Below are 27,978 nucleotides of genomic sequence, written 5' to 3' on the forward strand. Positions count from 1 at the left end.
AGGCAGCTTTCCTTTCTCCCTTTCAATAAATTCCCTTGTTACCAACCAACTGAGGAGACAGATTTGAGGAAGAGTTCTGTCTCCTGAATGGTGGGTCTTGAATAAAAGCTTTATCTTTTTGCAAAAATGTGGTGTTTTAGTATTGGCTTTTATATGTATCAAGCAGTAAACCCTCCCTGCGTCATTTGTGGATATGAGTAGACAAGACCCTAATAGTATTCAGGATATCTTATACAGCTCATCACATTAGTCCAATCCAACATTTCTAACATTAAAATTAAAGTGAACATAATTTTAATACAATCATGCAAAGCCATCTTCTAATGGGGTTTACTTCACCTGGCATGGGAGGGTAACAGAACCAGGATACCTTCACATATTAAGTTGTCAATGAACCTGTGCAGAGTTTCTGAAGATATTGTTAATCAAAGATAAAGCTAATCTCTAATAAGGACATCAATATTTAAACTCAATAAATAATGAAAAAGAATAAAAAGATGGTGATTTTTGCCTCTGTTATCTCTTGCAACTATGTTTCTAAAGGTATTATTAAAGTGTATGATACCTTAACTCCATAGAAAATTGGAAAGAAGCCAGCAGCAACAGGATTTGGAAATGGAAGAGCAGGTGGATGTGGACCTGATGAAGTATGGCAGGGGACGAAGCCAGAAAGCAATCTGATATACACTAACGGAAGGCCTCCAGAGCTCTGGATTTGGTGGCATTTCCAGGTAAGTACAGAAGTGGGAATGATGCCCGCTGAGTTAAAAACATAAGAGCTGGTTGAAAATCTGTAAATGAAATTGTCAGACACCCCAGATCTATTTCCCCTCTTGGCAAAAGATTGACTTATTCCCTGCTCAGATTTGTTCCCTAAACAGAATAAAACAGAAAATTTATGGACTGGAAAACCTACGCAGTCTTGCGAGTGGTGATATTATTCTAACCACGGGGAAGGGACTAGAGTAGAAACTTTTATATTGAATGCTAAGACTTTGGGTCTTAGTCCACTTAGCTTCCCAGTCCACAGAATTGGCAACCAAGGTTTATACTCCTAGGAAAGAGATTAGGGAAATCAGTTGTTTTTTTTTTTTTTTTTTCTTTTTAAGGAATTGACTCAGCCAGCCAGTTCACAGTACAGGAAAGATCAGAGTCAGCAACCCTGTTCATATGCAGAAAATGCCTAATCAGATTTTAAGTAGCCAAGTAGAATTCAAGAAATAGCCAACTGGTCATTTAAATTTGAGGGTTAAATGGAGGCATTTTTGGTCATGTAAGGTAGAAAAATGTATCTGCAAAGCTGAATTTTCTCAGTAAGTTCACGAAATGTTACTCTTTTCCAAACAAGGAAATAAACTAATAGAGGAAGACCGAAAAATCCAGCAAAGAATCTAATGCAAGAAAATGGCATTAGATGGCAAGGGTAAGGAGGTCCCGAGGATGAAAGTTTTGTCCAGGTTTTCAAGTGCAACCACTGAAGACTGGAGTAGGCCAAATTATTCTTACGAAGATTTGTCCAGGAATTTCTTTGTATTAAGAAAAGATCTATGCAATCTTAGAAATGGTTTGGGGATGAACCAATAGTATATATATATATATATATATATATATATATATATATATATATATATATAAAACTAAGTAAACCAAAAATAATGCAACTCTAGGTAAAATTTTAAAAGGGCAGAAGTTAAATGTGGTCAAAGTATATTAAATATTTCAGTTTGAAAAATTATCACATGGCCACTATATAGTTCATAAGGAGTATGGATCCGATATAATAGAGGATGGTGTGATGGGAAGTACAAGATTAACTTGGACAAAAACTAAAACATAAAAATCAAGTGTGAGGAGAAAAAAATAATATTTCTTGATGGTGGGAAATGTCTTATATGACTAAGAGTGTCTTAACACATTGTAGAATGACATAATATCATCTATTCTAGAACAGTACCTCAATGCTGGATCTATGCCATCTGTAAATTACCAACAAGCTTAGTGCTGAACAAAAAGAAGGCAGAGGACAATCTATCATCGTTTCTGTGGATCACAGACACTGACAGCTGACAAAATTGACAGCCTTCAATGTATAGCTTAGACAAGTTGGTACAATATAGACAAGTGCTACAAACTGAAATACAGGAAAGTCCCACTCTTTCTGCAAACCTGAAAAAATAAAGGGAGCACATGAGTATGTTAGTCATTAAAAATGTATGCAGAGTTTCTAATCCATGCCACAAAATATTCATGTTTGCTTGAATATAAAAAAAAATTCTCCAAAATCTTGTGGTAAAACTCTCTACATCCTACTCAATTATTATATTTTAGACACTTAAATACAATGTAGAGAACTTTTTGTATCAGAATCTCCATGAAGATGTAGATATCTGGGCACTACTTCAGACCAAAAGAACTAGAATTTTTTACATGTGATGATAAACATATTAATAAGTTCTTAGGAGATTTTTTATAATATACTTGATGTTGAATTTATACTGTAAAACTTCCAGGGTTTTTGATTGTTTCAATATTTTTTCTTTAATCTTTTTTACATCCATTTGCTCTCCACAATCATCTCTCTTGTATCTCAAAATCTTTCCAAATCCCTTATGGGTACTCAGTTACATACTGTACATAAGTGTATATTTTTTCTCCAAAAAAAATCTATAAAAGACTCCATATGGGCTGGGGATGTGGCTCAAGAGGTAGTGCGCTCGCCTGGCATGCGTGCAGCCAGGGTTCGATCCTCAGCACCACATACCAACAAAGATGTTGTGTCAGCCGAAAACTAAGGAATGAATGTTAGAAGTTCTCTCTCTCTCTCTCTCTCTCTCTCTCTCTCTCTCTCTCTCTCTCTCTCTCTCTCTCCCCTCTCTCACTCTCTCTTTAAAAAAAAAAAGACTCCATATATTTTTGAAAATATTTTGATAAAATGTCTCCTCAAATAGCCCTCAAAAATTGATGTGAAAATGGATGGGGCTATTAAAGAAAAACTGTTAAATAATTTTAACTTGTTATCAGACATTTTTAAAGAGAAATTTCTCCATCAGGATGAGGTTGTTATATAAAGTCCAAGCTTTTAAATCTTTATGGCTTTAGATATGAAATAAGAATCATCAAATGTCAAGGTTTCAATTAACTTATAGTTTTTACTTACAACTCCCTTATAAAACAACTTCAAGTGGTCTCTCAGCTTTTACCAACTTTTGCTTTCTAAATAAAAATCCTACCATCTGTGAAATTCTTAGATAACAAGGAATTAACTGAAACAAAAAGAATCAGTAGAAATGGCAGAGGGACATGATCTTCCTATCAAAAAGAGGACTATGTCCATGGGGTAGAAGTTGGGTTGAAAAATGCACTAAATGGCTCTTAGCCAAGTGAGAGTTTAGTCTCTGCACCAATTGTAGTATTTCCTTAATACAATAAAATATTGTCATTTCATGACTCCTTGCATAAATATAAAAGTGCATTGTATATTTTAATAAAAATCTAATCATTCAGCAAGTGCTTCAGACTATGGCATAGATATGCAATACCTGAAATACCCTTTTCATTTTTAAGTACTACAAAAAAGTTTAAACATCAAAATTTTCTGTTAATTCTCTCCTCATGTAAATAAAGATGAATTGTTAAAAAGTTTCACATAAATGTTAATTTACTTAAGTGAACTTTATATGAAGATATGAGAATGCACAATTGTTATAAAGATAAATTTTTTTAAAAAATATGGAGCATATTCTGCCTTTGATGTTTTCCCAGTAGGATTACTGTTATGATAAGGCTCTATGTAATTTTATGCTAGGCAAGCTGCTTTTTTTTTTTTTTTCCTCTAAGTAAGAAAGTGAACATTGAACTAAAAACCTTATTTGAGAGTTGGGTGGAATTTTTCCTAACCTAAACATAAAAGCAAATTTGGCCTTCAGTTAAAACTTTTCTTTCCATGTTATTAACAGTGAAATAGTCTACTGGCATATGCCAGAAGAAATGAAAAAAAAAGTCTCCCCCCTTCTCCTCAACTTCAGTATTCACTGAGCTGCTTTGTTCTCTGTATCCTGCATAATTAATAACTAGTTTGGCAATCAGTCATGCATTCCTTAATAGAACCTCAGGCATCAAGTGTCCTTCTAACCCCTCCCCACGGAAACCAAGCACAATGGCGGGCACTCTGACTTAACTCTAGACAGGTCATTCACAGGATCACATAGTTGGGGTTATAATGTGACTACAATACAACAGTTTTGTACTATAGTATGTAACATGTACTATTATACTATTCTGCATTATTATTTCATCAACTACTAATCTTCAATATCCAAACCAGTATCACTGATTGTAAGTGTTTAAAAAAAGATGTCAAAAAATAACCGAACAATTTTGAAAAGAATTTAAAAGAAAATGAGTTTCACTATATCCTGGAAGTAAAAGTTTATTCAGCTGAGTCTTCACCCCTTCCCTGTCCACCTTTTCAGGCAATAAAGAAGAGAGTAAAAATTCATGGGGATCAATTGGCATGGTGGCTACCAATATCTTTTCTCTTAATCAAAACTGATCCATGCTTAAGTAGAAAGAGAAAATAAATTGTTGTAAATATTATATTGTGTTACTTTAGCTCAGAAATTTTAGATTAAAACACTTAAAGATATAATATTCAATAAAACGATTTAAGACAAATTAGTGGTAGTTTTATCATTTTTTAAATAATGTTAACCAGATGGGAGTGGGGGAAAGAAAAGTCTTAAGTCTCATAAGCATTTTTAAAAAATATGACAAGTAGCATTATACTTAAGAATAATTATACATATTAAGAAAAAACACTGAGAAGATTCATATTTGGATTTATACATCTCATTTAAAATATCGGTATGGTTTTTGGATGCAATGTTTCTAACAAAAATATTTGGTAGATTTTACATTTTAGGCTGCAAAATAAAACTTTTCAAAAGATCTTTTGATACTGGAGAAAAAGATATTATTTCCAGCCTTTGTAGGTCTCTTAACATTTTAAATAATGGTGCTTATGCTGCAGTTTTCAGAGTAAAACATACATAATCTATTATAATTTACTCCAAAATTAAACAAGAAATTTTCTTTTAAGAGATCTGAAATGTGTCCTGGGATCCCACTGTGTGTGGCCTCCAAACACAAATGAGCTTGCACTGTTTTATTTCAGTTTTGCTTCATTTCTTCTCAAACAATCTCTCACTGCTAATCTATCAGGAAATTTTTTCCGTCCTTTTTCTCCCCGTCTCCTTTAGCAGGAAGAAAAAAAATATATAAGACACTTTTAACTCCTTAAGCACAATCATCAAAGCTGAGTGTGTGTGTGTGTGTGTGTGTGTGTGTGTGTGTGTATCATTTGGTATCAATTTACATATATTTATTTTTCATGATTTATTAATGGGGCATGACTGGGGAATAATATTTCTATAAATAATTCTCCAAAAAAGCATTAAAATGCTAAAATTTTAAATTTATGTAGCAAAGATGTTACTATATTTTTCTAAAAATCTACAACTACCTACCATTTCAAGACAACATTTCATGCTGGTATTTAAAAAACTAAACAGCCTATAATACCAAATTAACATGGTAAAAGGAAGAAATAAACTTTACTAATGTTTTATTCTAAGGGACTTGGGAATCAAGAAAATGATGTTGAAATTATAACATTATAAATGATATATTTATAAAACATGTAAAATCCTTAAGTAGTGTATCAGCATCACTTTATTCAAAGTAATATTCCATCACTTGTTTACCTATACATTTGTTATATATATTTTACATACATATAAATATGTGTACATTTATATATAAAATATGCCTTCATTAATTGAAGGAAAAGAAGTATATACAAATTATCTTACAAGGACGAACATAATTTTTAATAGCAACTTGGGTGCCAACCCTGAGAGATTGTTAAGTAATATATTTAAAACTTCGCATCTAAGACACATGATAATCAGAATCACAAAGAACTAAAGGCTGACCAGAATCAGATACCCATTCATGCTCCTAAGGAAGGCTACAGTTATCTTTTTTACTTATAAAATACAGTTTTAAAATAAACTTTCTTTGTAATTCATCCTAGAAAAAAATGTGGTTTAACTTAAATTTTTCTTTGTTTATAAACTGATGCAAAATATTCATTGGACTGATTGCAAAACGCAGGTAAGGATGATAGTACACAGTTATTATAATAATTTATGTGTAAAATAGGGAATGTTTAATGAGAGTCCCCATCCAACCCACTCCTCAAGAACAAACAAACAAAATGGATACTAGAACAACTCTTTAGTATATAAAGAAGATGGTTTGGTGATAACAGAATACCTGGTGTCATTATTGTGATTCAACAGCTTTCCTGTTGCTGAATGGTCTCTACCATGTAGCAGCAATAAAGGTAACATGCAGTCAAGGAGAAGTTATTGCGATTCTACTTTGTTTTAGACAACTCTAAGGAGAAATGGCTCAATGGGTATGAAATCCCGAGCAGCTATAATGTGTCTGGTGTGAGGCATTCATGACAGACCTCTATGCAGGAAGAATAACCATTCACTAAAGACTTGCGGTTCATATTAGTTTTATCATTACAAAGCTAAGAAACCATTGTGGTCAGCTGCGGCAGAGGTTCTGTTTCAGAGCAGAGGGTTTGCAATCAGTGGGACCATTGCCTCTAGGACACTGAGTGTGCTAGTATGAAAGTTCACCCATGGCAAGAATGAAAAAATAACAAAAGTATGGGAGATGATCCAGGGGCTTGGAGGGGCACTTGCCCCTGAGCAAATGCCACAAGAACTTTTAAGTCTGCTAAGAGGCACACTTTCTTCCTTTAGGCTTTCATTTATCTGATTCTCAGATAAGATTGATGGATTGCTGCCCTGGTACAAAGTGTTGGGGGGGTTCATGGAGGTTGGGATGTCACTTAGCAGTATACAACGATAATTCAAAACATTCTGCAAGGCTTAAAAGCATAATCGCTTGTCAAATTTTCACTCATCAAATCTTGCCCTTCCTTAGGCAGTTATTAGGTATAGACTAGATGTGTCTGCAAGTCAGGAGAGTTGGGTATATGGGATCTAGACAAGAGACAGGTGAAGAAATGGCCAGTCAGCGGAGAAAGCAAACTTAAACCACAAAAGAACCAAAGCTTGTTCAGATTGCATATAAATAATTTCTCCAGAAAGCAATCTTTAAAATTAAATTCACCAAGTTACATGTATTAATAAATGCAAGACCCCACCTTCAAGCACTCTCGTTTCTCTCTGCCCAGCATCTCAAAGGTGGTAAGGTTTAGAATATCTCCTATGCCATTTCTTCCTGTATCTCCATTATCTACAGCTCAGTTCAGGTCCATATAGGGGCCTCGCAAACAAAGGCTCAACAGAACCAAGGATAGCTGACAACAGCACACCAAAGCCCTTGTTTACCATTTACCAAACTCTTTCAAAGATCATTTCAAAATCTACTGAATTTAATTTAATGGCAGCTTAACCGGTGATAACTTGATTTACATCGCTCAGTTGTGGTGTCTCCTCAGGATCACTGTAAATCTCTTACTGAGTCTAATCCTTGGGGCAGGGCTTTCTTAGCAAAAAGAACATACGGTACATTTTGTAGATCCTTGTAGTTCTTTGCCTCACAAAAATGTTAATGACTCTGATACACATTTTTTAGATATACAGTGCAAGTGTTGGTGAATCTTTATTAGTTAAACTGCAGTGACTCATACTCCAGTATTTATTGAAAAGCTATAATATGCTCTCTGGGGCCAGGTGCCATAAAAATTTTGTGATTTTTTTTAATCTTCCATATTTCGTTTAATTCCCACAACTCTTTGGGTTATATAACCAGATAACCCATGTGATCAGTAAATCAGATAACCCTTATTGGTGGCATATATATATATATATATATATATATATATATATATATATATATATTAGCTTTCACGTTTTGTTCTGTAGCAGAATAGTCGAGTATGTATGCACATTTAAATTAATATGATGCAAAGAGTATAATTTATAATACAAATACACTTAAACTTTATTTTCATCACAGATTAGGGATGAATAAAACCTTTGCTCTCATAAAACCAGTGTCATGTTTTCTACTAAAATTTAATCATTCCATACTTAAATCTTAACAACCTTAGGCAAGATAAAACTGAAACTGTACATCATATCACTTTGTAAAAATGTAGCCAAGGATCCCAAGGCCATATTCAGTTAAAAGAAAATTTTAACATTATAAATTCTGTGAAGGAGGATACTGAACAATTATGTTAAATAGATTCTTAGTGGCTTTATTCAATTACAGTATCAAAATGTTGCTTATCAGGCCAGGTTTATACCTGTAATCCCAGCCACTCAGAGGCAGAGGCAGGAGGACCTCAAGTTCAAAGGCAGCCTTGGAAAATTAGCAAGGCTATAAGCAACTTAGTGAGAACTTGCCTCAAAAAATAAAAAAGGTAGGGATATGACTTAGTGGTAAAGCAACCTGAGTTGAATCTCTGGTACAAGAAAAAAAAAAAAGTATTACTTATTAGGCTGGGGATGTGGTTCAGTGGAAGAGTGTCTGCCTACCATGCACAAGGACCTGTGTTCAATCCCCAGACACATACACACAAACACACACACACACACACAAACACACATGAAAAAACAAAGAATATGTATTACTCATCAATACTGTTTTTAAAAATCTATTCTTAATAATTTTCATTTTAGGTAAAATTATTAAATTTTATTACATTTAAATTTCAAAATATTAAATTATTAAGAAAATTTCTGGAAAGTAACAAAGAAAATGATAAAGAATCTATGATAGCAAAAAGAATTTTAGAATGGCATGATCTGGATATCTTAATAATCTATAAAGAAAATGGATCAAAATTCATAGCATTAATTTATAATATTTCAGAGCTATTTCCTTTATCAGCAATAATATATAATAAAGGATTCTATTCATAATAAATAAACAAATTATGTTTCTCAAACTCCAGTTTGTTTTATTATTTATTCTTAGTTCTTTGCTCAATGAATATGTAAAATTCCACTGTGGGCAATCAAAATGAGAAATTGTAGCTTAACAATGTAAGACACAAATTCAAATATTGATTCCATATTTTCTAATTTGACTCATGAGTCACTAGCACATGTTAAGTGTTTTTATACCCAGTAAGAGTATACATTGTAATAAAAGCAGCCTACACTTTGTTGTGTTCTCAGTGTGCCTACTAATATATTAAATATTCTGTCAAAACCATTAAAGATATCAAGTTTTTAGATTCTTTTAAATTGTGATATTACTGATGATTATTAAAGGTACACTACAATATTAATATATCTTTATAGGAATGTCTGGATAGCTTATTTAGGCACAGGATACAATCAAAAAATTTCCAACATTTTTGTTGTAGTGCATCAAACACATACAAATATTCAAAATCATACGCAAAATACAAGAGCATTGCAATTATTATACAATGCACAATTATAATTAGACAAAATATTAGAAATATTTCTTAAATTCTAGTGAGAATTTTTAAAATTCCTTTTTTGGGGGAAACAATGGGGCATAAATATTATTTTAACACAATAAATATTAAGTAGGAAAGCAGGGATAATTATATTTAAAAATATATTTCATTTTTGCATTGATTTGAAAAAAATTAATATTTAATAAATTTGCTTTTCTCTAAGAAAACACCAAAAGAAACAGATCATATTTATAAACAACAAACTAAATATTAAACTTTTTGGTTGGTACAGAAAGAAATGATAATGCTTTAATGTAAAAAAAATAGTAGAAAATCGCATAAAAGCATGGAATTTTAAGGCAAACACAACTATTTAGTGCTATTAATCTCAAATAGTGCTGGTTTTCTAGCTCTACAATATACTCGTTCCAAAATCAATACATGGATTTGAAAATAAGAGCACCAGAGTACCTAGCATCCTTCAAAAATTGAAACTTTAACATAAGAATATTTAGTTAAATGCTAAAAAATGTCATATAACAAGTCATGAAAAATGCCAGAAAACTAAAATTGTATTTTATTATTTAATAGACTTAAACTAGAAATTAACTCGAAAAGACATTACAGAGAAAAAATTTTACGGTGATTTCCAAGTGAGTAATGTATAATGCAAATTTCTCTATTTTTCTGAACAGAAAATCCCTACGTACTTTCCAACAATGTTGAAATACCAGTCAATGAGCTGGGGGGTGAGAGCAGAGCTGGAGGGTGAGGGGCAGACTATAATTCTATAAATGCAAAAACAAATATTAAATTACAATGATAAGGCATTTTAACACTGCTAATGTGCTATAGTGGCAATACTTAAGTTATCTGTGATAAAGACAGTGACATTTAACGGAGGGAAGTCCAAGCTGGGGAAAGGATTTTTGGTTTTGGTTTTCTGATTCTCATATTTAAAAGGAGAAATCAAGTAAACAAAGAGCTGACTCATTTAAATAAGGGGATCTTAAAGTGGCACTTACTGGCATAACAATGTTGTAGTGGATGCAGAATCCGGGTTCAGAAGGAAAATACTCATCAGATACAAATCTTATTCTGATTTGATTTCCTTTGGAAATCTGTTTTCCTGGTACAGGACCAGAACCACACCAGCGCCCTAATACAGTTCCATCACTGGGTTCTTCAACTTCTACAAAATCATACCTGTAAAGAGACAAAGGTAGAAGGAACTGAAAGTCATGTTTTCTTATTTTGATAAATCATATTCTGTGTCTATAGATTCAATGACTCTATTGACCTTAGAAATGAGTTATAATTAAATGAGATATAATTAAATATTTTAAAGAGGATATACACTGAAAATGAGATCCAAATTGAAGAAACGAGTCTTCTTTTCAAAGTCTTCCAGTTTTGCGATTAACAAATTCTAAAGTTACTAGTTATTGTAAACTTATATTTTTGTAAGAACTACATTTGACATTTGATTCCTAAATTATTCAATTTAATTTCCATTTGGATAGGATGATCTTACTCCGGTCTTAGTTCCTATTATTGTTGCCCATTGGTTCCTAGCAATAACTCTTCCATTTGTACCACACTCCTTGGCTTTGTTTCCTCATCTGAGATGTCAACTTTTCTAACGCCACTCCAGTATACCTGCTTCATATGCACTTTGAACACTACCTCCTCTGCATGATCTTCCTGGGTCTTCTCAGGTCACATATATTTTGATAAACACAGATTTTTAATATTAAATATCTTCTTAGGCTATTAAATCCTTAAACAAAGGAATCAATTCTTATATATTTCTGTTTTACTTGGCACTAGTAAGAAATGATTATTTCTTCTAAACAAATGGCAACTTTGATTTGGAAGAGATAGTTAGAACAATACTACCCCATGAGAGAAAACCTCAAAAATCAATAGGAACTTTTAAGTTTTCTCAATGACTGGGGGTAAAAAAGGGAATGAGTAAAGTATACTGGACTAGATTCAGAAATTCTTAATACCAGAAAATCTTGATGATAAATATTGCCCTATGTTCCCAACACCTATAAAATATTTCACTGGATATGTCATTGAGGCAAAGTTTTTGCTATCATGCATCTGAGTGTGGAACCTAACCTACTTTATGTATAAATACATATATTTTATATACTTTTTAGTTTAAGCAAAATTTTCTAGAAATAGAAAATCAAATTTCAAATTAATGGAGGAAAGATTTTCACATTTTGCTTGGAACTCTGCCAAGAGTTAGTTACTACTTTGGAAAGACGCGTCACCAATAGGAACACTACTTATCATATCTGCATCACAATTAAGACAAAGACAATTAAATCTTTTATTTTTATTTTTATTTTTTTGGTACCAGGAAATGAAACTATGGGTGCTTAACCACTGAACTTAATCCCCAGCCCCTTTTAAAAATATTTTATTAAGAGACAGGATCTGTCTGAGTTGCTTAGGACCTCCCTAAGTTGCTGAAGCTGGCTTTGAACTCACCATCCTCCTGCCTCAACCTCCTGAGCTGCTATGATTACAGGTGTCCACCACTGTTCCCAGTTAAATCTATTATTAATCTATATCTACAGCAGTCAAAATTTAAAATAAGTCTACTTAAAAGATGCAAACATCTGACCATTTATTTTATTTTCTTGTGTAACTATTAATACGTATGTGTGTATTAGAATACATGTTTCAGTATAAATTATTTTGCTATTATTTCATGTTTATATAATACTCAGGACATTATATCTATTTATTTATTTATTTATGGTTTTTCAGTTGTTGATAAACCTTTTTTTTTTAAATTTATATGTGGTTCTGAGAATGAACCCAGTGCTTCACATATGCTAGGCAAGTGCACTACCACTGACCCCCAGCCCCAGCTCCAACATTATATTTATTTTTCAAAGAACTGCACATACAAATAGATGATGGCATCTATGAATTGCATTTCAGAATGCTAAACAGGAGAGTCCAGAAATTCTGTTAAAAGGGAAGTCTGACATTAATTTAAAATGACTGGGTTTTTTTTTTTTTTTTTTAGTTTAGTTTAAATTCAGGAGATACCAGATAACCAAAACTAATTTATTTTAAATAGCATTGAATTCAAAGAAGAAAAAAAATTGTTGAAAACAAACAGAATATACAACAAACCAATTACAGCTATAAATCTTCCTCCTCAGAAATTATCCAGAACTCTCTTATGACAAGTAAATTAACCTCACTTTCCACATCAGTAAATTGAGGACACTGCTATCCAACTCACAGTACTTTCATGGTTTTGAAAATATTGTTGGCACCAAGTTACCAGTCAATAAAGTTATATCCATTCCTAGTCTGCATCCTTCTTACTCCCCTGACACCTCTTTTAAGAAAACTCAAAAATAAAGGAGAGGGAATGTTTGTGCTCTATCATGACAAGTCCAGGGTCATACATTACAAATGCATAAGTCATTCTTTACACCCACTGCAGCAGTTTGGGTGTGAGGGTGTGGGAGAGGTGAAGAGGTGGAGAGGGAGGAGTAAAGGGAGTTGAGTGAAACAGATCTAAAAATATTTCAAGTGTAATTAGTTCAAAATTTGGTAATTATCGTTTTCAACAAAAGGAAATTTTCACACCAAGACTGTCCACCTGGGAAACAAAGCTTCTGTTCAAGACTATCTGTTTGTTGGGAGGTAAATCTGACTCAGGTTTCCACTATTTCTATAGGTGTTTATGAAGCATTGTTTAGGTATAAAATGTTGAGCTGGGATTCTCAGGATACAAAAATGAAACCGCAGCTTCACTGGGTTCCGGGTCCACAAACCACATTGATAAGAACTCTACTGAAGGATACTGAGGAATACTGGAAGAGTAAGAGTAACTTTATACAATGAAATTGGGGTCAATTTACTAAGGCCTTGACATCTGGGCTGTCAAAGAATATTGACTGACCAAGGGTGGCAAGGGAGGGAAATGGAAATGCATTTTAGCAAGAAGTCTAATACCTAAGATGTAATATAAGAACGGAGGCTCCAAGCATGGTCAGTCATGAATAGAGGGTGGGAAACAAAGAAGAGAATGGAGATCATGCTGTGAAAACAGGCATAGGTGAGCAGTCCTTGGTATTTTGGAGTAAGATTTTAGGAACTTCCTTTTTTAAATCAACCTAACAAAAGAGGGAACACAGTTTTAATAGGCCCTATGTTTCTCTAAAAAAATAAAATAAAATAAAATAAAATAAGGAGATTAAAAAGTAGCACTGAACAGAAAATCTGGATTTCTGACTTTTTTTTTTTTTTGGTGATCTGGTACGATTGAGTATGTAGACACTGTCTCAAAAATAAAAATAAAAAAGGCTGAGGATATAGCTCAATGATAAAGCACCTCTGGGTTCAATCCCCAATAACAACAACAACAAAAAAAAAAAAACAAGAGAAAAAGAAAAGAAAAGAATAAGTGAGCATCTTTAGCTTTAGTGTGACTCCATGAGGGTCCATTTCCAAAGCTGCTGTGGGCTCCAGGAGAGTTGTCTTCTCCCTAGTACCTACATCCCAGGCACATAGTAAACATGGTATCAGTATTTGGACATGCACATGGCTCTCATATCAAATGAAGCCAACATTAAGAGGAACAGTTCTGGATGAGCCATGTTCTTTTTAGTTTTAGAAATCCTCATCTACTTCCTATACTTTAAAAGCTAAACAAAACAAAACAAAACAAAAACCACCAGATCTCTTCATCTATTTAATCTATTTACATTACTCAGTCCTGTAAGCATTTGATTTTTGCCAACCTTATAGATTTCAACCGGTGGAAGTAAAAGAATCACCATGTACTTGAGGAATACCAAGAAACATTTCAAGTGTGAGTGAAAAGGAAAGATCTTTTAACAAAAGCATCCTTAAAAGGAACAGTCAAGGAAAAAAGGGAAAACCATAGTGAGAAATGGCACAGACGTGATGAAAGGAGAAAGGGGACAATTTCCTCCAGAAGCAGAAGCAGTCAATAAATAGAGCCATGCACCAAAGAAAGACCAGAAAAGATAAAAATCAGAAAGTATCAATTATAAAGTCATTTTCAATAAACACCATGGGTAGAACACTTGGGTCAAAAAGATTATTGTTTTTTTGTTTTGTTTTGTTTTTTTCATTTGCTATTGGGGATTAAATCCAGGGGCACTTAACCACTGAGCCACATCCTCAGATCTTTATTTTTTTAATTTTTTAAATTTTGAGACAGGATCTTGCTAAGTTGCTCAGGGTAGCTTTGAACTTGCAATCCTCCTGCCTCAGCCTCCTGCCACTGGAATTTCAGGCATCTGCCACCACACCCACCTATATCAAAATTTTTCTTGAGAACATTTTCAAAAATAACTATTATAATCTTTTGAATATAGAAAGCATCCTATGAGAAAAGAATATCACACTCAGGAAACCTAAAATTACCAATTTTCATAGCTATTTTAATATACATAACTTTCTTGTTATTTCTGTTAAAAAAAAAGAAGCACCATATGTGCTTGTCTGATTTGTAACTTCTTTGGAAGTATTTAAAAAGGTATTTTTACTACATAAGAATATGTCTGAATTGTAAAGGTTAAGAATTTATTAAACAACAAATAAGTCTTTTATTTGTTGGGCTTTGGGCTGAAGGCTGCAGGTATTGCTCAGAGTACATCATTAGCTTAGCCTGTGCAATGCCCTGGGTTTGTTACCTAGCACTGCAAAAGAAAAACATCATGGGCTGAATAACCTATATGCTGATGCAAAACCACTGTCCTGAAAATAAGAGAGGGGTAATGAATCTGTTATTACTTACTCTATGAAGATTTTCTGCTGAATATGATGCCATTTAAAAACAACTTTTATAACAATTTCTGGATTTACAGCTACATAGTGGGCAATTAATTCTTACATGCTCATGCAAGTCTGGCAAGTACATTTATCATAGCACTTTAAAAATACTGCATAGATTTGTGTTTCATGAAGGTTAAATGAAATGCACATCTAAAAAAGTACCATATTATTTGCTTACAAAACAGAGAACTTAGCATATGTTAGTGTTTCACAGTAAATTAGGCATTTTAAGCTGTATTCGGAACTCATGTCATAAAAATATAATTCTAAAATTCCTCCAATTATTCCAATATTAATTTTTATGGCCATATCCAACAATTGTTAAGCTATCTACATAATTTTATTTGTTTGTTTGTTTGTTTCTTTTTGGGGGCAGTGCTGGGGATTGAACCCCAAAATAATGCTAGGCAAGCATTCCTCCAACTGAGCCATATCCCAGCCCTTCTACATAGTTTTAAATTGTTAATAAAATAAATATTTATTAAGGCTTAATTTTTTTCCTGTTAATGGAAACAGAAAATAACCCTTTGAAAGCACATGATTTAAAAAAATAGCATTTTTTAAACTGACTTAAATTGCATCAAGAATCATGTAAAAGAGATCAGCACTGGGGTTTATATCTCAATAGTGGAGATCTTGCCTTGTGTGCGTGAGGCCTGGGTTCAATCCTCGACACCACAAAAATAAAATAAAACAGATTAAAAGAGGACCTACCTGGAAAGTATTTCCATGCCTCATTGTTGATGGCTTATCATTCAAAATTGCTTAAAGAAAAAAAAAAAACTACCCCTGCCACCTGATTTTAATATTTCCTTTCAACCTACTGAGAATGCAGGAGTCTGGAAACAGAATAATAAATTAAATCCCCTTAATATCCCTAATAATTTGAAGTTTTTTGTTTGTCTCTTTATTTTGCTTTCAAAGAGTGCCATTTGCAGAATATCAGATTCATAGCAGAGGCTGGTTGGTGGATGTACTCTAACACAGCTCAAAACATGCAGAAGAAAACGGAGAGAGGAAACAATGATGAAAAGCCTAACTGTAGGCCATAGTTAAATGAAAGAGAAATGATAAAAGCAAATAACATTTGACATGAAATACACAATCATCTTCCAATTCAGAGAGATCCATGCCCAGGTGACCACTCTGGAGGCACAGTAATCCTTATAATACACTCTCAGGTATTAATTTTCAATGTGCACAATTGCCCACGTCAGTATTTAAAGGATTTACTAAGCCTATTTTATGAGCCAATCAAACATCACTTTCTCATGGCAACATGATACAGCGCACACAGTGGTAAGTGGTTTATAATGATCACTCCCTTTCTCTAACATACCCCTGGGGACCCAGGGAGGATTTATGTTCTTTTATGTTTAACAAACAAGTCTGGTGTTGTAGACAAAATTTTCGTTCTCATGTAGGAATTTAAAAACCGTGAGGACACAGGGCTCTTTTCTCACTCCCAAGAATTTTAAGGAGTATAGCAGAGAACACATTCGCTGGTAAACATAATTGTCAGACACCCAGCTTCCTTCAACAAAAATAAACCAACCCTGCAAAACAGGCTGTTTCTAGTTCATACTAACTAAAATCCTGTCAATTAAACCTACTCCATGAATTATCGAACCTGACAGGAGTGTGAAACCCTGCCAACAAATGAATGTGGATTTTAAAAAGGCCCAGCTCTGCAAGTGTCAACTGGAGTCTGAGCTTGTTGGAAGGGGTAATAAAATTAATAAGATGGCAATTATTCTGCAGTGCTTATTGGCTTATATTTCAGCTTAGAAGAATGCTACTCATACAAAGAAATAGATGTTCCTGATTTCTATTTGAGCACCGCAATGTTTATCTGTTCCATGATTTATATTGGAAATAATTTTAAGTAGTAATATTTACATCTATTAAATGGTTTCTATAAGGCATGCATTTTCAGGTGCTTTTTATATCAACTCATATTCTCTTTACAGAAATCATAAAAGTGGAGACCGCTATTATGTTCATTTTATGGGTTACCAAATATACAAAAGGTAATTTGACCAAGGTAACACAGCAAATACATAAAAAGCCAAAGATTCAATTTCAGGAGTTAAATTCCAGAACCCAGCCTCTGAAGTGTAAAGCCATAGTGTTCACTGTTTAATTATATTTGCTTTATTCTGAGGTCTTACTGCAGAGAATTTTTGAGGTTATACTCAAATCAGCCAAACAGTTATATTCAGGGGCTAGAAAAATACTAAGGACCATTACAAATAAAACTCATCAGTCAGCCTGGTAATTTGGGTATATGAGTTTTAAAAATATTGACTGCAATTAATTTGGTAATATTTAGCATGCCAAGCCAATAAGCATGTTTAGTAGGACTACCAAACACATGATGGAGTTATTTTCATGAAACTATGAGAATTTTATGAGAAATTGTCAAAAATTGTACTTGGTGGGAAATAGGTGGTTTAAAATAACCATATTACTTAATAAAAATAATGCATAAAATATAAGCCATGAATTCAACTAACAAAGTTGTATAAATTAAAAGAAAGCAAAAAAAAAATAAAGACAAAAATTATAAGTATCAAGAACAAAATTAAAAATCAGAATTAAAATCAAAACTGGTTCTCAGAAAAAATAGGGGGAGAGATAATGAATCACAAATTTACAAGGAAAGCAATGAAGAAGATATACACAGATAAGAACATATTTAAAATTTATAAGTATATTTTATGTGACTTCATGCTAATTAAACTTGAAAAACCAAATAAATGGATGACTAGGAAAATGCAAACGATGAACATTTATTGAAAATTATAGAAAATGAACAGAATAATAACTAGAAGAAATTGAAAGGATTATCAAACCTTTATCAATAAAAAAATGAAATAGAATGGGATCTCCTAAGAGAGCTCCAATGAACTGTACAGGAACACATAATCCCAAATTTACAGTTACAATATAAAAAAAAATTTTAAATGATGCTATCTTCTCAATTAAAAGTTAAAACAAAAACAAAATACAGTCAAGTGAAGTGGTACATTCTTGTAATCCCAGTGACTCAGAAGGCTGAGTCAGAAGGATCACAAATTCAAGAACAGCCTCAGCAACTTAAAAGTACCCTCAGCAATGTAGTCAAAACCCTATCTTAAAAATAGAAAGGAGGGCTGCAGTTGTAGCTCAGTCATAGAGCTCTTGCCTAGCATGTGTGAGGCACTTGGTCCAATCCTCAGCACCACATAAAAATAAATAAATAAATAAAATAAAGGCATTGTGTCCATATATAACTAAAAATATTTTTTTTAAAAAAAGATCTGGGGATATAACACTACTTTTAGTAAGAGTGCCCCTAGGTTCAATCCTTTCTCCCATAAAAATAAATAAATTAATTTAATTAAGCCACCTGAAATCTTGTATCAAAGTTTTGTTGAAATGACCATAACTAAACATTAAAAATTAAGATCCACTTCACACACAAATAGAGGGAACTGAACAAATATCCAAATAAATTTTAGTTAAATATCTATCAGTATATTAAAAGACATTGTATTTTTCAACTCAGTACAGGCTTCACTCATTAATATGATGATGGATATAAAAATGACCCTATGGACTATGAGAAAGAGAAAAGCCTACATGATTGTGTTAATAGCTACCTAAACAATTTGACAAAACCAACTATTTAGACAAAATCCAAGGAAACTGAATATCAGAAAATTATCAAATTATGCTAAAAATTACTTAACAGAACCTAACCACAGCAGTATATTAAATAATATTAAGTCTTTCTCATTAAAGTGAGAATAAAGATGGGACTGGTCTTTCTCACTATTATTTTTCAACATTTATGAGGAGTGCTAGCTGATTTAGCAATAGAGGAAAGAAAAAAGATGGCAATAGAAGTAGAGGAGAAAAATGATCCTAGGTTGGTCCTAAATTCTTTTGAGCATAGATTGCAGTGGGATGAATCCAGAGGCTGGAAGAACTTGCCAATAATTCAGGAGTAGGATGGCATGCTTGGGACAGAATGGGAATGTCTACATACTGTACATACTAAGGTAGACCTGATGCGATTTGGTGTGTGGCTTGAAAGAAAGAAAGGAGTCAAAAGAGATTCAAACGTTCCAGCTTTTAAAAATGAACTGTAAGTCATAAGAAAATTCAATGAAGTGTCTGAATTTAGGATCAGTACACAAAAATCAATAGTTTTCTGACAGAAAAATCAGCAACTGCATAGGAAGAAAAATATCATTTATAGTATAAGTTAAAAAAATGCTTAGTTATAAACTTAACCAACAAAGAATACATGCAGAGTATATGAGGAAATACATAATATTACTAAGTGACAAAAGGCATGGATTTATTTTTATTAAAATTGCAATAGTCTTTTAAAGTATTTATAAGAAACAATAATCATCCTAATAAAGCAAATATTACATAGTACATACAAGGAACCAGACACTTCAAATATTAACTCGTGCAATCTTCAAACATACCTCATCTGGCTTTTATTATTATACCCATTTTAGAGAAGCAGAGAGGTCATATCGTCATACAACTAACTAATAAACTAATAAAGCTGAGGCAGAAACTTAGCTTTTGACTTCAAAAGCCCTGTTTTTAAGCACTTATTTATATTCACTTTAAATAGACACAAAAAAGAATTATCTAGCCCAAAATGTTTCTATTTATAATTTAGTGTTAAAAATTCTGATTTAAACTCTGTAGAGCCTCTTATACAAAATGAGGATATTCATTAGTTTTAAGGTTGTTGTATTAAATGAGAGAACGAAGTTATGTTAAGTGTTAGTAGAGTGCCTAACAATAAGGTACTCAATAAGTACTAGATTTTTTTTCCTTTTTTTGGTGGGAGGTGGGTACTGGAAATTGAACTCAAGGGCACTGAACCACTGAGCCACACATCTCTAGCTCTATTTTGTATTTTATTTAGGGTCTCACTGAGTTGCTTAGCACCTCACTTTTGCTGAGGCTGGCTTTGAACTCAAGATCCTGCTGCCTCAGCCTCCTAAGCCTCTTGGATTACAAGCGTGCACCACACCCAGCTATACTTTTCCTTTTTAAAAAACGACATTAATTAAACCATAGACACAATTCAGAGGACACTTTATTGCTGGGGAAAGGCAGACGCCGAAGTTCCTCATGAAGTAATAAGTTTACTTTTATTTTAACAATAAGTTGCACAAACACTGGTTTTAAAAATTAAAATGTTGAAATTATTTTGACAAAAATTGTATATTTTTGCATGGTACAGAGTAATGTCTTATATGCTGTTATCGGGATGTAAAGGTGTATAGTCATTTTGGAAAATAGTCTGGAAGTTCCTCAAAAAACTAAATATAAAATCACCAAATGATCTAGGAATACCACTTCTGTGTATGCATCTAAGAGAACTGAAATCAGTACATCACAGAGATATTTGTGCTCTCATGCTCATTTCAACATTATTCATAATAGCCAACAGAAAATAACCTAAGGAAGCATCAACAGATGAAGAGATAAAGAAATGTGGTATACAAACACAATGGAATACTGCACAGTGTTTACAAAAGAAGGAAATTCTGTCATTCACAACAACATGGTTGGAACTGGAGGGCATTATGCTAAGTAAACTAGACAGGCACACAGATAAATACTATATGATATCTTGGGTGGAAGGCAAAACAGTTGATCTCAGAGAAACAGAATAGAAAGGTACACAGGATGAATCAGATACTTCATAAAAATCAACCTAATATCAGTATTACCAGAGGTTAGGAGCAAGGGGAAGGGCAGATATTAATCAAAGTCACCTGAAGGAGTAAGTTTCAGTCATCTACTGCTCTTTGTGGTGGTGAGCCCAGATCACTTGTGACTCACAACAAAACCAGAACCAGCTTCCTAGTACTTTCTTACCTATGGCTGACAGTGTCCAAAATTTATCCTGCTTAGAACAATGCCAGCATGTATATATTTGCTATTAATATTAACAATTTCTCCTTTCCTTGTGGTAGAAGATATATTCATCAATATATTACAAAAATTCTGAGTAATTAATATTTGTGTCTACATTTTGTTAATTATAAAATAGTATCAAATTATGAGTGCTGTGGAAATATCAATTAATACACAAAAGCACTCACCTACCTGTTCAGCATTTCTTTCCTAAGATGATCAGTGCCTGAAACATGACTACCTATTCTCAGATAGCTATTACCTGGATGCTATACAGAAAACTAACTTTTTATCACTGTACTATTACTAAAATAATGCCACGATTTAGATAGCTAATGTTACCATGCCAATTCAGGGATTGTTCCTTGAGGGACAATTGTACATAGTACATTTTACTAGTACGCAAGGTGCATTGGATTCATGTTCCTCTCTACTCTGAGGGTTACTTCCTGTTCTCTTCATTGCATCCTCAATTTTAATGATATATACAAAAAAGTCTCATTAACATGTCAGCCTGTGTAGAGTAATGCTTGTTGGCATGTGGGTGTTTATTAAACATAATGTGATTGATATTAGTCACAAATAACACTTACATGATAGAATACCTTTATTACTTGTGCCAGTAATTGAATCAGTGCATGACTGAAAGAAAACTGAATAACTAAAATTAAAGAAATTAACATTCTATTTCAACTTAAGCAAAATCTTTCTCTCAGGGATTATCATCTGATCATTTCAACATATTGGGTACCACTAAAGGAAGAGAGGTAGATGGTTTTAGGGAGAGTAAGGACCTCTTCCAATGCATTCCAACTCCTGAGTTTAAGATATCTAGAAAGACTGAGATGGAAAGGCACATGTTAAGGTCTACTTATAGGGCATGAAGGGCATAAAAAATGTAACACAAGATGTTAGGCCTATGGATATACTCTTTTACCTCTTCAATATCAAGATTGTTCTGGGTACAAGAAACCACAGTTTACCAACTAGCAGAGACACTCTACAGGCCACTTCTTTTTTACACTGGTTTCTTACCAACCAAGTTATATTCTTTGACTAGCTGAATGCCATCACCTAAATTATCCATAAAAGCCCATGACCCTGATGTTACCATTCTTTTAACTTAGTAAACAATTTTTTACGACTACAAAGGAAATTATTTTTAGTAAAGATGAGTCAAATTTTTAATCACTGTATCATCAAATCAAGACATTTTTACCTACTATAGGTTTTATTCCTTCATTTCTTATCTACACTTTACCTTTGCTATGTTTGCAAATGGCAAGGTATTTTAAAAATGAATCTATCTAAACCTGAAACAAATATCTAAGCAACATGACACTACAGTTTGGAGAGGATTCATATACTGTTTATCAAAACATTATAATAACTTCAGATCTTATTTTAAAAGAGAACATTTAAATAGCTAATCAGCAGCACAGACATTTCAGAAGGCTCATGGGTTTAGATATAAAAATTTAATTTTTGGTGATGTCTGTGAAAATGGTACAGTTTGTTTTAGAATAGAGCAAAGTAAAAAGAAAATACTCTCCCTTTTAGGATATTAGGAAAATTTAGGTACAGTTCCTTTACATGAAAGTTGAAAAGAAAAACCAAAAACCTCTAAGTAATTATACTTACTGAATTTCTATTTCATAATGAAATGGTTTCTCATAAAATGCATCTGAAAATGTACTCTATGAAGTTTAAAAGAAATTTCAAGTCCTCTGACATTATTCATTATTGAAAATAATTGAGAACAAATCCATAGACTCAAGCAAATGCAAACAGATGAACAGAATATTGCAATCTAATTCAATATTTTTTTTTCTTTTAGTGGCAAACATTGAACCAGAGCCTTATGCATGCTAAGCATGCTTTCTGTCACTGAGCTTACCCCCCTGCCCAGCTTATTATCTTAAGGAAATAGGTGTTCCATATAAAAAGGCTCAAGGCTTCTGGTTCCTGGTTTTCAAAACAAAGGTCTATGCAGATGATCTAGAAGATCAGTTTTAAAAATTTTAATTTCTTTTCCTGGTTTAAGAACCAAAGCATACTTCCTTTGATGTATTGTGTCAAAAATTAAGCAGCTTAGACTTAGAACATACCTACTATTATATTTTCCAGAAAATGTTGTTGCAACTTTTCCAAGGTCTATATAGCATTGTTTTCAGCAAGTATCATAAACATGCAGACTGCACAGGCAGGATTAGTTAAAGGTGGTATGATTTTTTAAAAATAAAATTCACTTAGCAATTTTTAAGACAATCCATCTTCACTACACAATGGCAACTTGTGAAGACTAAAATAAATGTTTAAGGGAAATTTAGTGAAGTATACACATCATTAACATTTTTTGTGATTTCAAATCTTGACAAAAGTGAATAATCCAATCACTTTAATGGGAAATTAATAACTTCAGAAATTTAATAAGCAAGTTATCCCATTCACACCACATGTTAAAAATATAAAAACAACATTTTTTATTCTTGTTTTTCTAGGATCCTCAAACACCTTTCTTTCCAATGATGACAAAGGACCTATGGAGTGTAAGGGATTATGCTTTTTCATGGAAACTAGTGACTGAAGGAGGAGTTAATGACAACAAAAGGCTGTCATTTCACAAGAAACAGAGCAAAACAAAAATCTTCATATAAAAGGAAACATTTCGGATTGTTAGGTGATCTGATCACTGTAATAAGTGCTGCTAAGGAGATTACTTCATGTTTCTTGGTGTGAAAGGGAAATAAGAAATGCTAGATGCTAGGCTTACTGCCCATTTGGCGAAATCAGCCTTCCTGGGCAGTATCCCTAGGCAGGGATTATTTGGCCCTTGGTTTGTTTTATTTTCCTCTTCTCACTTTTAAAAATTTTCCTCTTACTCTCTATTTATTACTTTCCTGTTACAATTACCCCTTCAAGGTGCTTTAATATCCCGGATTCTTACCATATCCTTTTAATAGGTTCCTGTGCTACCAGAAAATTTGGCAGTTTTTTAATAGCTTAAAACATATCACTCACTTCATTTCCTCTTTTGCTCCAGATGTTTTCTCTCAGGTTGCTTTCTCCTCAACAGAAGAGAGAGGGTAACTTCTGAATTCAGGCTCTTATTATCTCATGATTTCCATTAATATATTCAAACATTTTTGTCTACCTGCTTATTCCACTAAGCCTTAATTTCCTTCTCTGCAAGTACCGAGAATTAATGTTAAATTTCACTTCTTAAATGTTATTAACCTTATAATATACAAGACAATAAAAAAATGCAAGATTCTCAAATCATTTGGTCCTGTAAGAAGATTCCCATTTCTAATACTTCATTTAATGGAACCACATAGAAATTAAACCCCATTATTTCAGAAACTTATCTAAAAAGCTGTGTTAATTACACAGGCAAAAGTGAGGTATAATAAGAAGTAGTCATTTTTAGCAATTATTATACTCTGATTTCAATTACTAAGCAGTTTAGGTTTTCACTTAAACTAGAATTTAAATTATGGAAAATACACAGGTCTTGCAAATATTATATAACACAGAATTCTAAAAATAAGATTAGAACATCAATATGAAAAATACACATTTGTCCTTTAAAATTACATATCAAAGATAATTCTAAAAATAAAAAGCAAGGACTGCATTTTATTTTTTGTCTTCATGTCCTCAGAATCTTATTATATGACACTGGTGCATGATCAGGAATCATTTGGCTGATGGGACTGAAGTACTTCACGCCACAAAGGAAAATTAAAGATAAAGCAGTGTGCATCCTCCCCCAGTCCCTACTGCAGACTCCATCCAGTCCAGGGCTCTGATGAAACACAGACAACTTCCATTCTACTTGTGGGCCTTTGGGCAACTGAGTAATTGTGGGCTACTTAGGGCTTTAGTCATTTGTGAACCTCAACCGGGGCGAGACACCGTATTTCACCAGATGGCAAATATGATCATATTTTCTGGTACAGCAACTCCAGTAATAATAGCCCTGTCATAGGTCAAGAGCATACTTTATATCACCACGTTATGACTCATGGGTTCCAAGCACATCCGTGGTCCGTTTCATCAGATTCGCTTAGAAACTGCCACATGGTAACTTTGCAAGGATTGCATTCCCCAGAGTTCAAATTAATTGATGAAATTCCTTACTACCACTAATATAACCTTTGCCACTTCCCTTGGCACACTTTCATTTCTTCAGATTTCAACTAAATGTGACTTCTTCAGAGAAGCCTTCTGTGGGTCCCACAGGCAGAGGTTGTGAAGTCTTTTGCGGCATAGTCCCTACCACACCCATGACTAATTCGAATTACACATTTTGCATGACTGTCCCTTGACTACAAGTGGCTGTTTAAAAATGAGGATTCTAGACTTTATTCTAAGTAATAAACTGGTCGTGATTTTTTTTTTAGAAATTCATTATAATATTAATCCTTTACGATGATGGTCACATTGATTTGCTGTACAATTTGGCATAGTAGCTTACGTGACTTGTTGTATTTGAATTCTATGGTCTAGGTCCTACTTTATTGTTGCCTTTTCAAACCTGTCTCCACACCTAGGGACATTATCAGACCATACTGCAAACTCAGCTAATTGGGGATGTACTTACATATCTCATCCTCTGTGATTAGACATATAATTGATTATATAATCACAAGGATATTAAAACTTCTGGTTGATTATTAACGATTCTCTTTGATTCAATATTTTACTTTTTCAAGGAAGGAACGAGGACTTAAACTGAGAGGTTTTCAACTCTTTCACCTGCTTAAGTAGGAGATTAATGAAGTCTGAAGTGGTATACAACCAGTCCTCCTTTATTACACACTTTGTCACTCAATAAATTGTTATTTCAAAGAATCTCATCTATTTAGAAACTATTTTTGCCTATTGCCTCTTTTCATACCGAAGTCCCATTATTCTAGTCCTTCATTAACATAACACAGATTAACTCTCCAGTGGCCTTTCATAAAACCTCAACAATCCATCCTCTTTATCCTCTAGCACACTCACTTTTCCATACCATACCTATCTTCCTTAAAAACAGGCCTTATTTCATGACATGTGTACATTATTTATTTTACGCACTGGTATACTAGCCGCACATATCACATGCAAAATTATCAAGAATTAATTATTTTCTTTTCTATCAAATCATAATGGCATCCTTTTCATTTAAATGTAATACATTTATTTCTTAGCTATTGGCTAGTATTTTGAGTTTTGTTCATATGAGCTGATTATTGAGAAATATTGTCACCTTCCAATGTGTAGTTCAAATTAGACTTTGAATCATCTCAGCTAAAGGCCACATTCTGATGGTGAATTCATGAAGATAAATGTCAATGTTTTTAGTTTCTTGGCAGCCAGACTGAAGATGAACTTACATCAAACAAAGTTGTGCATTTCTGTTCAGACTTCTACACTGTGTTAGTCAGATTTTCATCACTATAATGAAATACCTGAGATAATTAACTTATAAAATACAAGGTTTGTTTGGGCTCACAGTGTTGGTGGTTCTAGTTCATAATTAATTGGTCTAGTGATTTGTGCCTGTGGCCAGGGAGCACACCGAGGCAGGAGTACATGATGGAATAAAACCACTTACCTCACAAGCCTCAGCGGGTAAAGCGGGAGAGGAAGGGGTCAAGGTCCCACAGTCCCCTTCAAGTGCACACTCTGTCCTGTTGTCCTTAAAAGCTCTCACTAGGCACTCATCTCTGGAGTTCCCACCACCTCTTAGTAATGCCAACTTGAGGACCAAGCCTTTAATACTGGGCCTTTAGGGGACATTTAAACCATAGCATACACTTTGCAAGTATATTTTACCCTTTGTAACACAGAACTTAATTTATTTATGATTTTTTTCCTTGCTTAGATTTAACAAGCAAAGGTTCTCTCTGGTGAATTCAGTTGTTCCCTGTTAAAGTTTACAGTTAGCAGATGTTCAAAAAACACCTATTAACTCTCTGACTACAGGGGAGAAACCTCACATGACCTAACAACAGCACAGACCAGAACATAATAGAACTCTGCACCAACTATTGAAGATTTGAGGACCATAAATACCTATTCACAAACAATTTGAGAGTGGAGTTATATGCTGTTAACAGTGCCTACATTAGCATCAAAATCACCCAAGAGTAAGTAAATTATTTACTGTGATTATGATTGCATTAATTATGATTTATACTCTTCAGTCATGTATTCTTTTCATTCAGTCCTATGTTGAACAGGAAAGACAGTAGTGATCTTTTGCCTAGGAAATAATATAGCAGCTAATATGAACAATGATAATTCCATTCCTATATAATACTACACTGTAGGGCAAAAGTGTGAATACTAGCTCCACCATTTATTAGCTCTATAAACTGGGGTGATTTCCATTTTACATGCTCCTTTGTAAAACAGGGAGCATTCATATTGCAAGAGGTGGATCCCAAGAAAGACATTCTGAAAGAAGTAAACAGTACAACAATGGTTACCAGAGCCTGGGGAGGGCAGAAGGGAGAGGGGAATAAGGAGAGATGTATCAGTCAGTAGACAGTTACAATGAGAGAGGAGAAATAAATTCTGATGTTCTGTTATACTGCAGGGTGACTACAGTTAACAATAATATAGTATAAATTTCAAAATACCTACAAGAGGGTCTTACTGCAAAGAAACAATGTTTAAGGTGAGAGATAAGTTAATTACCCTGATTAGATCAC

At 33.4% G+C, this 27,978-nt stretch overlaps 1 protein-coding gene across 1 annotated transcript in view; it reads right to left on the minus strand.

Moving 5' to 3' along the window:
- Pdgfc (platelet derived growth factor C) overlaps positions 1-27,978 on the minus strand; it is a 200,161-nt gene that overhangs the window by 38,067 nt on the left and 134,116 nt on the right. The window contains exon 3 of the mRNA XM_026395953.2: positions 10,510-10,690. Coding sequence (XP_026251738.1) covers positions 10,510-10,690 — 181 coding nt within the window. The remainder of the gene's footprint in view (positions 1-10,509; positions 10,691-27,978) is intronic.

This window comes from Urocitellus parryii, chromosome 10, assembly GCF_045843805.1.
Source record: "Urocitellus parryii isolate mUroPar1 chromosome 10, mUroPar1.hap1, whole genome shotgun sequence".
NCBI classification, from domain to species: domain Eukaryota; kingdom Metazoa; phylum Chordata; class Mammalia; order Rodentia; family Sciuridae; genus Urocitellus; species Urocitellus parryii.